This window comes from Schistocerca cancellata, chromosome 5, assembly GCF_023864275.1.
Source record: "Schistocerca cancellata isolate TAMUIC-IGC-003103 chromosome 5, iqSchCanc2.1, whole genome shotgun sequence".
Lineage (NCBI taxonomy): Eukaryota > Metazoa > Arthropoda > Insecta > Orthoptera > Acrididae > Schistocerca > Schistocerca cancellata.
Window position 1 is genome coordinate 136,275,614 of NC_064630.1, and position 18,290 is coordinate 136,293,903.

An 18,290-nucleotide genomic window follows, 5' to 3' on the forward strand; every position below is an offset into this window, starting at 1 on the left:
TTCCATTGCTTTGGAGAGGCACAGCGGCGTTGCTGCTGGCGTTATGATGTGGAGAGCCATCGGGTATGAACCAGTATTTGAGGGAACTCTGACGGCACAATGGTACGCCATGGGAATCATGGGTTCTCACGTGTTACCTCTCCTACACTGAAGAGCCAAAGAGACTGGTACACCTGCCTAATCTCGTGTAGCCCCCCCCCCCTGCTCCCCTCCCCCGACGACGCAGAAGTGCCACAACACGACGTGACATGGACTCGACTAATGTCTGAAGCAGTGCTGGAGGGAACCGACACCATGAATCCTGCAGGGTTGTCCATAAATCCATAAGAGTACCAGGGAATGGAGATCTCTTGTGAACACCACATTTCATGGCATCCCAGATATGCTCAATAATGTTCGTTTCTGGGGAGTTTGGTGGCCAGCGGAAGTGTTTAAAGTCAGAAGAGTGTTCGTGGAGCCACTCTGTAGCAATTCTGAACGTGTGGGGTGTCGCATTGTCCTGCTGGAATTGCCTAAGTCCGTCGGAATGCACAATGGACATGAATGGATGCAGGCGATCAGGCAGCATGCTTACGTACGTGTCACCTGTCAGAGTCGTATCTAGAGGTCCCATATCACCCCAGTTGCACACTCCCCACACCATTACAGAGCCTCCAACAGCTTGAATAGTCCCCTGCTGTCATGCAGGGTCCACGCTTTCATGTGCTTGTTTCCTTACCCGTACACGTCCATCCGCGGTTTAAAATTTGAAACGAGGCAACATGTTTCCAGTCGTCAACAGTCCAATGTCGGTGTTGACGAGCATAGCGAGGCGTAATTCTTTGTGTCGTGCAGTCATCAAGGGAACACGAGTGGGCCTTCGGCTCCGAAAGCCCATATCGATGATCTTTCGGTGAATGGTTCGCACGTTGACACTTTTCAACAGCAATTAGCGGAAGGGAGAAGATTAAGAGAGTAACAGAAATTTAAAAAAAACGCACCTTTGGTATCCCAAGTATTGGCGGAGTCTCCTGCCTCAGCCGGCATGGCAGCATTGTCCGCGCGTTTCTCCTACTGGTATTGATCCACTGCGTATGCAAACGACCTATAGTCACCATTGGACCACGCCTTAGCGCTAAAAATCAATTCTCATTAATGTTTGACGCCATAGCTCGTCGTTTGAAACACGCACAACGTGGATGATCCATTACAAACGAAACAATACCTTACATTGAACCTACGTCCTACGATTGTGCGCTCGAAGAAAAAACACTCCGTCTTTGGACTTATTCGAGATCATCTTCTTTAATGTTGTATTAGTGGAAAAAAATGGCTCTGAGCACTATGGGACTTAACATCTTAGGTCATCAGTCCCCTAGAACTTAGAACTACTTAAACCTAACTAACCTAAGGACATCACACAACACCCAGCCATCACGAGGCAGAGAAAATCCCTGACCCCACCGGGAATCGAACCCGGGAACCCGGGCGTGGGAAGCGAGAACGCTACCGCACGACCACGAGATGCGGGCTGTATTAGTGGAACTAAAGTTGAAAAGGTCATCAATAAACAACGCGAACGTTATCTGCACGACAACATTTGCTTCATTAGCTGTTCTCAGCGTCTTCGTCTTCATAAGTTTTTCTTGATGTTACTTTTTGGTGAGTTCTTTCGCATTCTCCACATGCGGCTAGGTTCCTCTCGCCCTTTTTGATGCGTGGATTCATTACTGTCGGTTGTGCTCGCTTATGTCCGCTCATCTTTTCCTCGTGTCTCATGTAAGAAACTCATCTATTTCTCCAACAGTTACTTAGATAACCGTATCGCGCCATTTCAACATACTTAACAATATGTACTGATTCATAAATGCGGTTTTATGCGGTTTTCCATGCCCGTTTAGGCAAATGCTGGGCTAATCTCCAATGTCCACCTCCGAATATGCAATGCACAAAAATATAAAATAGGACACCGTTTACACGTTTTTAAGATTGAATATTAAGTACATTGTTATTGTACTACTGATTTTTGTTTATTTCAAACTATTTTTCGGCTTATTGGGTCCTTTTCAGGAAAAAGGCAGATGACGTACGCGATTTCTGTCCTTTAAAGTTAACTGTGGTGGCAGAAGGAGCATCGGGCCACGTAGTTAAAATAAATTTGGCAAATATTGAATACAGGAGCCCCTGTAAAAGCGGGGAAAACGCTCGGAAAGAGAGATTCGTCAGCAGCAGTTCCGCCAGTAACATCAGCCGCTCAGTGCGACTTCCGTTTGTTTGGACGGCCTGTTTGCTGACACTCCAAGCACTTCGACTCTCTTAACTTGGCCTCAAGCAGATGTTCTTTCGACGTTAGTCTAACCAGGATACGTGTTCCTTCTTTCTTTCTTTATATGCACGCCGTTCTCATCAGACATGACACAGCTTATTTACGCTCTATAAACAGAGAGTTCAGACTGTACGCCTTTTATAACGATGTAACACAATTTTCTGCTTCGTAGCTGTTGACCGGGAAATTAAAAGGCCGCTGCCCTAAGTCGTTGGTATGTCTCACATTGAAACTGTTCCTCTGTTCATCGCATTTATGTTACCTCAATCCATACTCCTTTATTTCATCGTGATAAAAAAGTAAACAGCAAAGATGTATGACCTTGTTGGCTGGGAGATCCAAAGGGCAGGTTCAGCGGCCTGATTGGAAAGGTTTTTCTGTCCTTCGCGCACAATGAATGACACCTCTCCATCGCGAAGTGTGATTTTTTGTGTTTAAGTATAGCTGATAATTAGTTCAAATGGCTCTGAGCGCTATTGGACTTAACATCTGAGGTCATCAGTCCCCTAGATTTAGAACTACTTAAATCTAACTAACCTAAGGACATCACACACAGCCATGCCCGAGGCGGGATTCGAACCTGCGACCGTAGCCCCAGCGCGGTTCCGGACTGACGCGCCTAGAACCGCTCGGCCACAACGGCCGGCTGATAATAAGTGTCTTCTGTGAGTGTAATGTGTGTGGTGTGGTGTGTTGTTTGTTTTGGGTGGTGGTGATGTGAGAAGAGGGAGTGTGAAATCTGGTACCGCCACATAGCCCACTCGAGTAGCACCAAGGGGGTCGCCAAGCCATCCAACGGTCCGATCACCATGAACAGTACCACATACGCTCACTTCATGAGACACTGCGAAGAGGTTTGGTATTTAATCCCGGACTTTGGCGCAAAATCTGGTTGTCAGGTAGTTTACGTTACAACTCAGCCTTTCCTTTACCGTAAAGGCAAAGGCAAATCAGTGATCAGCACGTGACGTGCCCACGAGGTTACCCACGCTCGATGTTGCATAACTTCGGTGACCTGACGGACACCGGTGTATTCAAAGAGACAAGGCCGTTAGTATTGTGGTAATTATAATGTGTAGAACGTACAGTCTTCCACATTTTTGTAAGCAATAATTATTCAATCATTTCCCGATCTCTCTGAACACGTGCAAAGCCCTTTACTTGGAGTAATATAATCACAAAGATAACGACCAGTTTGGTATCTGATTACAAAATCAGTGGTTAACAACTTGCACACGTTGCAACGTATGTAGGAGTAATGGTGATGAGCGCTATGAAATTGGACGATCATGTAAAATCAGTGTTATAAAAGGCGAATGCAAGACTTAATTGTTGTTGGTAGGTCTCTAGGTAGGTGCAGTGCACGTTCAAAATCAATCGGGTGGAAGACGCCAATGCGACCAATTCTAGAATACTGTTGCAGTGATTTCATCCTTGCCACGTAAGCATGACTACAGACATCGGTCAGATTCAGAGACGTCATGCTCTACATAGGATCGTAACAGATCGGTGTAGCCTACACAAAGTAGAACAGAAATCCTCGGAGAACTGAATGGGCATGCTTGGAGGAAAGACAACTTTGTTTGGTAAATTTAGAGAACATCGACAAAGACTATGCGATCATTATACCCCCCACCCCACTGTGTACCACCCGTAGGGGGAGGCGGGGTGGCATGACAGTAACGTAAGAAAGGCTCTGAGCACTATGGGACTTAACAGCTGTGGTCATCAGTCCCCTAGAACTTAGAACCACGTAAACCTAACTAACCTAAGGATATCACACACATCCATGCCCGAGTCAGGATTCGAACCTGCGACCGTAGCAACGTAAGAAAAATTAGGGCTAGTACAGATAGGCATATAGACTCGCTCAACACTCATATAAACTTGAAAACAAAATTACTGATATTATTACGTCGTACGCTCCGTCATACCTTGTACAATGGCTTGCGGAGTATTTCTGTAGATGTAGATAATGAAGCAAGAGTGCTGTTCAGAGTCCAATTCATAAAGTGGTTACAACGGTCGCAGGTTCGAATCCTGCCTCGGGCGTGGATGTGTGTGATGTCCTTAGGTTAGTTAGGTTTAAGTAGTTCTATGTTCTAGGGGACTGATGACCTCAGATGTTAAGTCCCATAGTGCTCAGAGCCATTTGAACCATTTTGAACCTTTTCCCCTATTAAGAAAGTGCAACCAGAGGTTGTACAGAGTTTCAGGGAGAGCATAAGGGAACAATTGACATGGATGGGGGAAAGAAATACAGTAGAAGAAGAATGGGAAGCTTTGAAGGATGAAATAGTGAAGGAAGCAAATAGGTAAAAAGACGAGGGCTAGTAGAAACCCTTGGGTAACGGAAGAAATATTGAATTTAATTGATTAAAGGAGAAAATATAAAAATACATTAAATGAAGCAGGCAAAAAGGAATACAAACGTCTCAAAAATGATATCGATAGGCAGTGCGAAATGGCTAAGCAGGGATGGCTAGAGGACAAATGTAAGGATGTAGCGACTTATCTCACTAGGGGTAAGATAGATACTGCCTACAGGAAAATTAAAGAGACCTTTGCAGAAAGGAGAACCACTTGCATGAATATCAAGAGCTCAGATGGAAACCAAGTTCTAAGCAAAGAAGGGAAAGTAGAAAGGTGGGAGGAGTATATAGAGGGTCTATACAAGGGCGATGTACTTGAGGACAATATTATGGAAATGGAAGAGGATGTAGATGAAAATGAAATGGGAGATATGATACTGCGTGAAGAGTTTGACAGAGCACTGAAAGACCTGAGTCGAAACCAGGCCCCCGGAGTAGACAACATTCCATTGGAACTACTGACGGCCTTGGGAGAGCCAGTCCTGACAAAACTCTACCATCTGGTGAGCAGGATGTCTGAGACTGGCGAAATACCCTCAGACTTCAAGAAGAATATAATAATTCCAATCCCAAAGAAAGCAGGTGTTGATAGATGTGAAAATTACCGAACTATCAGTTTAATAAGTCACAGCTGCAAAATACTAACACCAATTCTTTACAGACGAATGGAAAAACTGATAGAATCCGACCTCGGGGAAGATCAGTTTGGATTCCGTAGAAATGTTGGAACACGTGAGGCAACACTGACCCTACGATTTATTTTAGAAGAAAGATTAAGGAAAGGCTTAGAGAAAGCTTTTGACAATGTTGATTGGAATACTCTCTTTTAAATTCTGAAGGTAGCAGGGCTAAAATACAGGGAGCGAAAGGCTATTTACAATTTGTACAGAAACCAGATGGCAGTTATAAGAGTCGAGGGGCATGAAAGGGAAGCAGTGGTTGGGAAGGGAGTGAGACAGGGTTGTAGCCTATCCCCGATGTTATTCAATCTGTATATTGAGCAAGCACTAAAGGAAACAAAAGAAAAGTTCGGAGTAGGTATTAAAATCCATGGAGAAGAAATAAAAACTTTGAGGTTCGCCGATGACATTGTAATTCTGTCAGAGACAGCAAAGGACTTGGAAGAGCAGTTGAACGGAACGGACAGTGTCTTGAAAGGAGGGTATAAGATGAACATCAACAAAAGCAAAACGAGGATAATGGAATGTAGTCGAATTAAGTCGGGTGATGCTGAGGGAATTAGATTAGGAAATGAGACACTTAAAGTTGTAAATGAGTTTTGCTATTTGGTGAGCAAAATAACTGATGATGGTCGAAGTAGAGAGGATATAAAATGTAGACTGGAAATGGCAAGGAAAGCGTTTCTGAAGAAGAAAAATTTGTTAACAACGAGTATAGATTTAAATGTCAGGAAGTCGTTTTTGAAAGTGTTTGTGTGGAGTGTAGCCATGTATGGAAGTGAAACGTGGACGATAAATAGTTTAGACAAGAAGAGAATAGAAGCTTTCGAAATGTGGTGCTACAGAAGACTGCTGAAGATTAGATGGGTAGATCACATAACTAATGAGGAGGTATTGAATAGAATTGGGGAGAAGAGGAGCTTGTGGCACAACTTGACTAGAATAAGGGATCGGTTGGTAGGACATGTTGTGAGACATCGAGGGATCACCAATTTAGTATTGGAGGGCAGCGTGGAGGAAAAAAATCGTAGAGGGAGACCAAGAGATGAATACACTAAGCAGATTCAGAAGGATGTAGGCTGCAGTAGGTACTGGGAGATGAAGAAGCTTGCACAGGATGGGGTAGCATGGAGAGCTGCATCAAACCAGTCTCAGGACTGAGGACCACAACAACAACAACAACAACAAGAAAGTGCAGACAACAGACAAATAGTACATTATCATTCACAACACGAAGGTTATTCAGATATGATCCACTAACAGGAATTCTGTTTACATTTACAGTTTACGAATCTGAAAACTTGCTGCTATGTTGCTGAGTATAGTTTCTGTTGATATGTTGCTCCGTCCTGTTCTGCTTAAATTACGTCAGAGACTCGTGACTTTCGAGAAATTATAGGGAGATCATAACTTTTGCGTTAGTCATCGAATGGAGTGCCCTTCTCATCTAGACAACGTTTGTGTAAGTGAACACAGCCACGTACGGTGCAGTTTACCTGGAAGGGCAACCTCCGCTGCTGCTAGAGGACAGGACGCTATCTCGCTGTTGCAGATAGCAGGAATGTGAGAAGCCCTGGCTGGCGCCGGGCGTGTGTGCCCGCCTCGTGTGTCCACACGGAGCGCACTCGTCCATTAGGAAAACAAACACCCGTCTCATTACGGAAGCGAGCCACCGCCCGCCGCCCGCCGCGCGCTCGAACGCCGGGTTCATTCACGACATCCGCCGAGTGCTTTCGGAGCTGCTATCACACTGGGGCACTAGTGAAGCTGCAGGCGTCAGTAGTACTCAAAACGTGGTGTTTCTTAACTATCAAGTCATATATTGGGCGTTTGCAGTGTGAAACTCAGCTCGTTCAGTAGCAGACAACGGCCTACACACAATTACTCACAAGTTCCATCTGTGATCGAAAGAAGCAGAATCTTTGGCTATTTGTATAGCCTCTCTCTTAGATGATTTACCAGACGTTTTGTAAAGGTATAGGAAGAGCCACAGTACTAACATTTACAGTTTGTATAAAATATAACTCCCCCGGCTGGTAGTTATTTAATTCCATTGGCAAGATTTACGAAAAATTTTTACTCAATGTACTTCATATCTCACTGAATCAAAATGAACTTCATATCTCACTGAATCAAAATGAACTTGTAACGAAGGTCATGGATATTTTTTGAGGTGGTTGTAATGGACATGGTACAATACGTGAGTGAAGATGTTAGTAGTTTCTATTACAAAAGGAATTATGATGTCTCAAGAGTGAAAGTATCAACCGGTAGCTAATACTATTCTCCAGGGAATACCCTCAGTCTTCGGAGAGTTGAAGGGTTCGTGTACATTATAAGTTACCTCGTTGTGATCTTCAGCTCGAATAGTCTGTGAACCCGCGACTTGTTAAATATTATTCTTATCTGTAGAATAACTTAATTTGTACTTAAAAACCACCACTTGGGAACTCGGATCTTTTAAGGCTTTTGTTGCGTCTTTAAATACAACACTTATCAAATGATAGCTACCTTGATAGACCTTCTGGGTAGCAAATATCAAGCGCTTTTTCGATATATTCATTACTGATATAAACTTCTGGTCATTGGTATTCCTTGACTGCGTGGTTGGTGCAAAAACTCTTTGCTGCCTTTGACTACTTTGCCCTTCAAGACTCCAAGTACGTCTCCAAATCTCTTGGAACGGCTCGGAGACCAGGCAGAATACCTCATGCAAATAATAAAATACACAGGACTTACCCCCTAATAAATCTCCTCACATAATAATTAAAACTTTATATTCTGAACGATTGTTCTGGATAACAAAAGTTGTTCAGATATATTTAAAATTAATACGAGATTTCGCTTCCACTCAACGAAATTATTTATTTTCAGACTTCGGCTACAAAATATCTGGAAAATCTCGTACCTACGCCAAGGGATACTTTCGTGCAGCATTGCCTTAACAGAAGGCTGAAAGTGCACATCAGAAATAACAAGCTAAGGAAGATAATCATCAATACATGGGGCCAACACCCTCAAACTTTGAGAACAACGCAGAATATGTGTGCCCTCTCTGGTACAGGTCTATCCATGCCAAAGAATTTGACAAGGCTCTCAACAAGAGGTACAAAGTTCTTAATGGAAGTGCTGTATCAAATGGATGTCTGCGACGTACACTGCTTGCCAAGGTATAGCGTCTGGCATGTGTTATTCGCCCAGACGGAACAAAACTGACCACTAAGTCCATACATGCTTTGCATGATTACAAAACAGCCGTCCAGAGACTGAGGTCCAGTAAAAGTTCCGTGAAAACCACCAACATGTTGCAAACGACTTCATCCAAAGCCAGAATGGAAATGTGGAAAGCACAGCCAGTAAACAATGCTCATTGGCCTCATAGGCTGAAAATCTCCCTAATGCTCACCAAGAGAAGTGCAGTACCTGGCGTTCCCTCAGTCGCCTATTTTCTGTTGTCGGAAGATCCAGATGTAATGTCCTAATATGAAGATTTCCAGTTGTCACGGGCAGGCCTTCCATGAAACACAAAGCTTGTACCACTTGCTCTGTTGCCTGTTCTGTCATACGTCTACACTGAGGAAGATCAACTTCATGCGACTCCATATGGCCTCGAGGTGGCCCGCTCTTGGTCATCCATGGTGTAATTTTCCATTCACTTATACACAGACATGATTAAGTTACTTGTTTCATACACTAACTGAGCGAAAGTATTCAGTCACTGGTGTAATACAGTACTGACCACTCGTCAGCGAGGCAGAACCGTCACTATAAAAGGAGGCGGAGAGTAGGCCTAGTGTGTCGTTAGAAGCAGTGGTAGTAGATGGGGCCGGTCAGCAGAGCTCAGTGATTTCGAACGTCGACTGGTCATTGGATCGACCAGGCACATTTCATATTCTTCCAAAGCTGCTGAAGTGGACTGTTGGTGATGTGACTGAAACGGAAATGAAATGAAGTGAGCGTATAGCATCGTTAGCCGAGAGGCCCATCTGGGGAAGTTCGGCCGCCAAGTGCAAGTCTTATTCCAGTCGACGCCACATTGGGCGACTTGCGCGCCGGTGATGAGGATGAAATGATGACGAGGACAACACGACACCCAGTCCCCGAGCGGAGAAAAGCTCCAACCCGGCTGGGAATCGAACCCGGGCCAGCTCGCGTGGGAGGCGAGAACGTTACCACCCAGCCAAGCAGGCGGACACTAAGGGGAGTGTTTTCGTCGTTAGGGAGTGGTCCCCTTTCTGCACTTAATAAAACGCTAAATGCGGAAGGATATGAACACTTTTTACAGCAGTTTTGTGCGTGCAGCAGAGGAACAGTTAGGAGACGATGTTCGTTTGTATCCCTGTGACAATGGACCCTGTCACAAAGAAGTATCTGTGAGGCAGTGGACGCTCCTGCCCAGAGTCCCTACCTGAACCCAACGGAACATCTTTGGAATGAATTAGAACGTCGAATTCGCTCCAGACTCCAGCGTCCAACATCGCTACCTTCTCTGGTTTCAGCGATTGAGGAAGAATGGGCTGACATTCCTCCACAGACATTCAGGCACCTCATTGAACTGTCTCCAGCAAAGTTCAAGCCGTCATGAAGGAGAAGGGTGAGCACACCACATATTAATGTCCACAGACAGGTGTTCGGCTACTTTTGATCAGATGGTGTATATTCACTATTTTAGTGTGTGTGTGTGTGTGTGTGTGTGTGTGTGTGTGTGTGTTTGACGTAAAATCGACTGGAGGGCCTTGCTGGAGATGTGGTTTGTTTGGTGTGCCGGCAGGTGGCGCCGGCGCCCCCGGTGCGGGACGCGAGCAGCCTGAAGGGCGTGCGCGTGGGCGCGGGCCACGAGAAGTTCCCGTCGTGGCCGGGGTCCGCGGAGCGAGACCAGCCGCAGGGCGTGCGGCCGGCGCCGGGCGGCGGCTCGCACCGCTCCAAGTCGTGGACCGACCACACCAACTACCCCAAGGAGAAGGCCGTGCCATACTCCCGGCCCTACATGAAGCGGCCCAGCCCCGCCTTCACGCAGCAGGTCAGTCAACAGACCCGGAAATCTCTTCACGTACTCAAACCAGTCGGTACAGAGTATGCCCGATTATACGATCAGTCGCGTAATCGGGAGCCCTTCTCGCTCTTTTTACGTTCAGTAGTGGGAGGGGGATATTCCTACGAGAAAAGTCAAATGGAACCAACATATACAGCCAGTAGTAGAAAAGGAGTGTTGAAGGGGACTTTGTTACTGAGGAGATTTTTGCGTCTACAGCATATCTACAGTGCTGGCCGTTAAAAGTACTACAACAGGAAGGAAAACGAAAGAAATTTTACTTCTGCGTGTATGTTGTACTGCGAAGGTACTATTTCTAGGTGATTGGGAGAATCTACGGAGCTAAATTTAGTATACAGAGCTACCACTTCTGGTAACAACAGTGGCTCTAATCTGTCTGGTCATAGAGTTGAACTGAGCTTGGATGGCAGGTATGGGCACGTCACTCCATCCTGCTTCAACGATACGCCAGAATTCGTCAATCGTAGTGGGAGGCGAGTGGTGGTATGCCAACCAGTGACAGGTGTTCGATGTAGGTGAGACATATGGAGAAAGTGCTGCTCATTGCAGTAGTCGAATACACTCTGTGTTGAAGTAGCACAGCATGAGCGTCATACCGACTTCCGTTACCTTGCTAGAAGATAACTGTTGTGAATGCAGTAAATGAATACTACTAATAGTTCAGCCCAAACACTCACTGTATCAGAAAAAGGTTTCCCTGCTACGGTTCCATAAAGTCGGTTGAGGTACACACTTGCAAATAAACACTTTTGCGTTAGTGCGACAGTATAACAAACATGTGGTAGAGCCCGCATCTCGTGGTCGTGCGGTAGCGTTCTCGCTTCCCACGCCCGGGTTCCCGGGTTCGATTCCCGGCGGGGTCAGGGATTTTCTCTGCCTCGTGATGGCTGGGTGTTGTGTGCTGTCCTTAGGTTAGTTAGGTTTAAGTAGTTCTCAGTTCTAGGGGAATGATGACCATAGATGTTAAGTCCCATAGTGCTCAGAGCCATTTTTTGAAACATGTGGTAGCACAATAAGAAATAATATATAACATTTTAAGAGTATATTACAGTATGGTACTTTGGTGCAACTTGATGTGTTGCACTTGATTTCCGAAGCCTAATACAGCGAAATCTAAATAAGTTTCTTGTATCTTGCCCGTCTATATATAGTCACTATAACTGATTATAACTGCTCAAAAAAAAATGTTCAAATGTGTGTGAACTCCTAAGGGACCAAACTGCTTAGACCATCGGGCCCTAGATTTACACACTACTTAAACTAACTTATGCTAAGAACAACACACGCGCACCCATGCCTGAGGGAGGACTCTAACCTCCGGTGGGAGGGGCCGCGCAGTCAGTGACATGGCGCCTCAAGCCGCGCGGCCCCTCCGTACAGCTGATTATAACTGCGCAGGCACTCAGTTACTGGTCGTAATCCTCCATAAATGTCGACTGCCAAGTCGGAAGGTAGTCTTCAGAGTACCGTACTGAGCTGGCACCAAACACTGAACGGTACTGTCTAATTGGTGCTGCGGAACTGTCAGAGTGTGCACGACGGGTCGTGTTTTGGTGCCTGTCGGTTTCCCTGTCCGCCCGTACAAGGCGGAAGCGAAGTAGTCACTGGTTGAGAGTGTTCCCTATTCGCTGTCCACACTATTGGGGGACGTACACGATGCTACAGAAGAATGCTGAAGATTAGATGGGTAGATCACATAACTAATGAGGAGGTATTGAATAGAATTGGGGAGAAGAGGAGTTTGTGGCACAACTTGACTAGAAGAAGGGACCGGTTGGTAGGACGTGTTCTGAGGCATCAAGGGATCACAAATTTAGCATTGGAGGGCAGCGTGGAGGGTAAAAATCGTAGAGGGAGACCAAGAGATGAATACATTAAGCAGATTCAGAAGGATGTAGGTTGCAGTAGGTACTGGGAGATGAAGAAACTTGCACAGGATAGGGTAGCATGGAGAGCTGCATCAAACCAGTCTCAGGACTGAAGACCACAAAAAACAACAACACGATGAGCTGGAGGAAGTGGCGCAGAAGCAGGAAGAGTTCAGGGTTTGTGAATGCCGTCTGGAGGCTGTTGCAGGCGAGCGATTGTGCCTCTGTGGTGGTAGCCTCTCACACTATTTGCTGTATATCTCTTGCTCGACACACAACAGTCGCGTCATGGAAACTTCGAAGACAGGGTATGGTTCAAATGGCTCTGAGCACTATGGGACTTAACATCTGAGGTCATCAGTCCCCTAGAACTTAGAACTACTTAAACCTAACCAACCTAAGGACATCACACACATCCATGCCCGAGGCAGGATTCGAACCTGCGACCGTAGCGGTCCCGCGGTTCCAGAGTGAAGCGCCTAGAACCGCTCGGCCACAGCGGCCGGCATCAAAGCATTGTTACATACTAAGTAGAGTTAAAGAAATTGGAATAGACAAGAGTGCTGGTGCAAGTAGTCGTATCATCAAAAGTATGACGAAAGACCAGGAATCTTTCTCCTTTAAAATGTCCTCGCATATGAATTTCAGATACAGATCCATTATAATTTACGCAATTTGTTGTTAAAACTAATGAACTGTCAAGTACGTCAAGTAATAATGTGGAAAATACATTACATTTGTCTCAAAACCCTTTGTACTAATATGCGATCTGGGAGGAATATATTTTTTAAATTACGTTCGATTGTAAAACTTGCAGCAGTAATTGACACTCCTGGATAGTTCACACAGTTACCACCATGTGTAACTGTGCAACATTAGTCACTAGTTTCGGTTACAACCACCTTATTTATGCACATAAAATTTTAAAAGATATAAAGTAGTAAATAAAATGATAAAACATACGAATTGTGAAGTTAACATGAAGTTAATACATATTGTCAGTGCATGATACATGTAAGGCGGGCGTTGTGGATTGGTATGACTTACACTGTGTTGTAATTGTAATTAGCGGTCTCAGTGTGAACCCAATGTTTGACATGAATAGTTCACTTGGGACTGTGTGCACATGCATGTGTTTTTAACATTGTGACTTACATTTATAGGTATCTGTTTTATAAGTGACTTTATAAGTGCTTATGCAACTGTAGATTTAATAAGGCATGCATGTTACCTTATTGTAACTGATTTTTCACACGTTTTTAACACTGAAGATGGTCACACGGTGACCGAAACCTAGATGTGCAATAAACATTATTTTTGAGACTAAGTGCTGTACTCTTTATTATTAAATGAATACATTCGCAGTGCACAACTTTTTCCCTAGGGAAACGACCTGATTTTGTTAAAGTGTTTTCAGTTCATCGAAGAGGTTTGGCAATAGGGGTCAAACCAGATCGGTGACGCGATAATTTGATCGTAAAAAACTAGTATCGGCCAAGCGAAGGAAGGCAGTGCAACAGGGATGCGCAGAACTCAGGGATCTGCTGGAAGGAAGGCGATGTTGTTTTCGTGAAACCCTTTTGGCTAAACCGGTACTCCAGACAGAATGTGCAACAGTTGAAAGCGCTGCAGTTGCAGCTTTCTAAGTGCAACCGTCTGCAAACTACTTGAAAGCGACTACAGAGTTTGCTGACGAAACATGTGAAGTTCTGAGGTCCAAAATCTTTTTAGTGCTCTCATTAGTTCACGAAGACGGTGACGGGTGTTCCAAGACCAGTTCGTTGAAAGGAAATTTTTTTTAATATTTCCCACGTGGAAGAAACTGTTATTGTTGAAAAACCAAAAGTTAAATGAACGCCAATGACGTTCCGATGAGACACTTTCGGGACTATTCGACAAATGCCAGGTGGCCGCAGTGGGAGAGGAAATACCCGCGGCAGTGTTGGTTATCAGCGGGACTCTTGTTGTTGCGTCCCTAATCAGCCGAGGAATGCGTAAATGAAGCTGGAGGGGCAGCCAGATAGTGGGAGCTGTTCCCTGATGAGGCTCTATTTCTGTGTCGGGAGCCTCACTCCAGCTGCAAGCAGAGGCCTGGGCAGTGTCATACTGAGATGGTACAGTGAGACACGTGCAAGTGAAACTCAAGTCGGTCTCTGAAAATAGTTTAGAAACGTCAGTGCAAGAAGTTGCACGTAAATTGCGAAGCGATAGTGGTACCAAGTTTGCCAGCTAACAAAATTAAGTTCCCTTTTTCTATCTTTGTGTTTCAATAAACTTCTTAGAGTTGTAACCATCTGGTAACGTGATACGAGAAGAAGTTGACGCTGGGTTGCAGGATATAGGAAATCTAGTATTACAATTGGAATCTGAAAAAACTTTGGAGGACTTGCGATCAAACAAGGCACAAGTGGTAGATAACATTCCTTCGGAATTTATAAAATCGACAGGAGAAGTGGCAATCAATTATTCTAGTTAGTGTGTGGAATCTACACTGTCAAAAAAGAAAGTAACACCCTCAAGGACAAGGTTACTTTGTTTAAAGGTGAGGTGGCAGGTTCATCATTGTAGGACCATATGACAGCAAATTCAGACCAAATGAAACACACGTGCCACAGCAAGGGGTGTCCAGAAAGACGCATTAATACCGGGTGGTCAAAAAGTCTGTATAAATTTGAAAACTGAATAAATCACGGAATAATGTAGATAGAGAGGTACAAATTGACACACATGCTTGGAATGACATGGGGTTTTATTAGAACAAAAAAAAATACAAAATTTCAAAAAATGTCCGACAGATGGCGCTTCATCTGATCAAAATAGCAATAAATAGCATAACAAAGTAAGACAAAGCAAAGATGATGTTCTTTACAGGAAATGCTCAATATGTCCACCATCATTCCTCAACAGTAGCTGTAGTCGAGGAATAATGTTGTGAACAGCACTGTAAAGCATGTCCGGAGTGAAGGTGAGGCATTGGCGCCGGATCCCTAAAGATGTTGGTCGATCACGATACACTTGCGACTTCAGGTAACTCCAAAGCCAATAATCGCACGGACTGAGGTTTGGGGACCTGGGAGGCCAAGTATGACGAAAGTGGCGGCTGAGCACACGATCATCAGCAAACGACGCGCGCAAGAGATCTTTCACGAGTCTAGCAATATGGGGTGGAGCGCCATCCTGCATAAACATCGTACGTTCCAGCATGTGTTTATCGGCCAGGCTGGGGATGATGCGATTCTGTAATATATCGGCGTACCTCTCACCCGTTACGGTAGCAGTTTTGCTGTCCAGCGCCATCTGTGAGACATTTTGTGAACTTTGTTTTTTTTTCCTAATAAAACCGCGTATCATTCCAAGCATTTGTGTCAATTTTTACCTCTCTATCTACATCATTCTGTGGTTTATGAAGTTTTCAAATTTATACTGACTTTTTGATCACCCGGTACATAGTGTACCCCACACCTGCCCCTCCAGCGACAACGCAGGAGTGTATTCTCGCATGCAAACGATCACAAAGTTGCCGAATAGCTCCTGTGACAGACTGTCAAGCATATTGCGCCTTTTTTTGCAATTCGGTAATGGTTCTTGCAAGCTCTGGGGAATGAGTAAGTTCCCCCTCCATCATGTCCCATAAGTGTTCAGTTGGCGAAAGATCTGGTGATTTTGCTGGTCAGGTAGTTGTTCTACACCACAAAGAGCAAGTTGCGTCGCAGCAGCCGTAAGTAGACGTGAATTGTCCTGCTGAAAAAGCGCGTCGCCCTCCTATCGAAGAAATCACAGTGCGCGGAGATAATCAGGCCTGTGAAATGTAGTGGGTAATGGTTACTTTACTCTGCAGAAACACCAAATATGATCGCGAATTTTAACTTATGCCCCCCCCCCCCCACACACACACACACCCACACACAGCATGAAATCTGTGATGGAACCTGTGTGTGGTCGGCGAATGGAACAGGCAGCTCACCAGGTCACCCCATACAGCTTATGTCCACCACTCCCACAGAGGCAGAAACTGTTCTCATCAGTGAAGACAACAGAGGTCAATTCCTCTCTCCAGTCAGCTCTTTCACGACACCAGAGTAGCCGTGCGTGGCAGTGTTGTGGTGTCAGACGCACACATGATCTTAATCCTGCTGCAAGCAGACGGTTCTCAGTTGTCCCTGATCACACAGCCGGTTCAACACGGTGCCCGGATTTCGCCTGAATGATGTTCCGTCGGTCGCCGCAGCTCGCAGAATCCGTCGATCTTGACGTCCAGAACCTGGTCTACAAGTGTGGGACTGTTCCACTGATCACTGTTGAAAACTGCGACACTCTACCGGTACGTCTTGTTGAACATCTGCTTAAGGCCGCCTACGCCCATCTGACTTGTGGCCCCGTTCAGATGACAACATAACAGTTTTGTGTCCCGTGCTCGACTCTCTAGGCGCGGTTGCCCGTAAAGATACTCCACAACTAAACCAGCGATATGACAGTACACTTACAATGTTGTCTGGTCGGACGAGTCTACTTTCAAATTGTATCGAGCGGATGGGAGTGCACGGGTATGGAGACATCCTCATGAATTCTCGGACCCTGCATTTCAGCAAAGGACTGTTCAAACTGGTGGAGGCTCTGTAATGGTGTGGGACGTGTGCAGTTGGAGTGATATGGGGCCCCTGAAACGTCTAGATAAGTCTCTGACCGGTGACACGTACGTAAGCATACTGTCTGATGAGCTGCATCCATTCACGTCCATTGCGCATTCCGACAGACTTGGGCAATTCCAGCAGGCCAATGCGACACCCCACACGTCCAGAATTGGTACCGAGTGGCTCCAGGAACACTCTACTGAGTCTAAACACTTCTCCTGGGGACGAAACACCCCAGATATGGAACTTTTTGAGCATATCTGGGATGCCTCGCAACGTGCTGTTCAGAAGAGATCTCCACCCCCTCGTCCTCTTACGGATTTAGGTGTCAATTACCTCCAGCACTACTTCAGACAGGGTTCCAGGGTTCGATTCCCGGCGGGGTCAGGGATTTTCTCTACCTCGTGATGACTGGGTGTTGTGTGATGTCCTTAGGTTAGTTAGGTTTAAGTAGTTCTCAGTTCTAGGCGACTGATGACCATAGATGTTAAGTCCCATAGTGCTCAGAGCCACTACTTCAGACGTTAATCGAGTCCATGCCACGTCGTGTTGCGGCACTTCTGCGTGCTCGCGGGGACCCTACACGATATTAGGTAGATGTACCAGTTTCTCTAGCTCTTCATTGTAGGATGTTAGAACTCTACACTCGGAAGTCATATGGTAATTGACGTCATTGATGTTCTCTCTTTGTGGTCGGAGGTACCTACTACGATTAGTGGAATTTGAGCAGACAGTCGCGTAAGCACAGTGTACAGGGAAGTGAGTGGCCGCCTGGTGTGCCCGCAGCTGAAGACGGTGATGGAGCGCTGCGAGAAGATCCCGCCCGAGACGTTCCTGCCGCGCGTGGAGCGCGACCGCGACCGTGAACCGGACTGCGACTACAACGCCCCCAGCCCGCCGGAGCGAGACAAGCCGCAGCTGACGCAGGCAGAGCTCGACCACTACGCGCGCTCCTACCAGGACGCCGCCGACCACCAGGTGAGTCCGCCGCGAGGGGGCGCTAAAGCCACGACTCCACTGAGGCTGTAAAAGTTCTGTCAGGATCTGTTCGTATATCTCTGCAGCGTGTCACATCATCTATAAATCATGATCACATCTCCAATGACCTATCAGTTTTTATTGATATTCCTCATTTTGCTTAAACTTGAAGGAAGTCAACCAACGTTTTATCAAATCGTATTGGTACAGGAACCAGATGGCAGTTATAAGAGTCGAGGGGCATGAAAGGGAAGCAGTGGTTGGGAAGGGAGTCAGACAGGGTTGTAGCCTCTCCCCGACGTTATTCAATCTGTATATTGAGCAAGCACTAAAGGAAACAAAAGAAAAGTTCGGAGTAGGTATTAAAATCCATGGAGAAGAAATAAAAACTTTGAGGTTCGCC

At 45.6% G+C, this 18,290-nt stretch overlaps 1 protein-coding gene across 1 annotated transcript in view; it reads left to right on the forward strand.

Annotated features, from left to right (window-relative positions):
* The window catches only part of LOC126188401 (uncharacterized), a 305,868-nt gene that overhangs the window by 76,926 nt on the left and 210,652 nt on the right, over positions 1–18,290 (forward strand). Inside the window, exons 6-7 of the mRNA XM_049930002.1 lie at positions 10,129–10,377; positions 17,696–17,887. Coding sequence (XP_049785959.1) covers positions 10,129–10,377; positions 17,696–17,887 — 441 coding nt within the window. The remainder of the gene's footprint in view (positions 1–10,128; positions 10,378–17,695; positions 17,888–18,290) is intronic.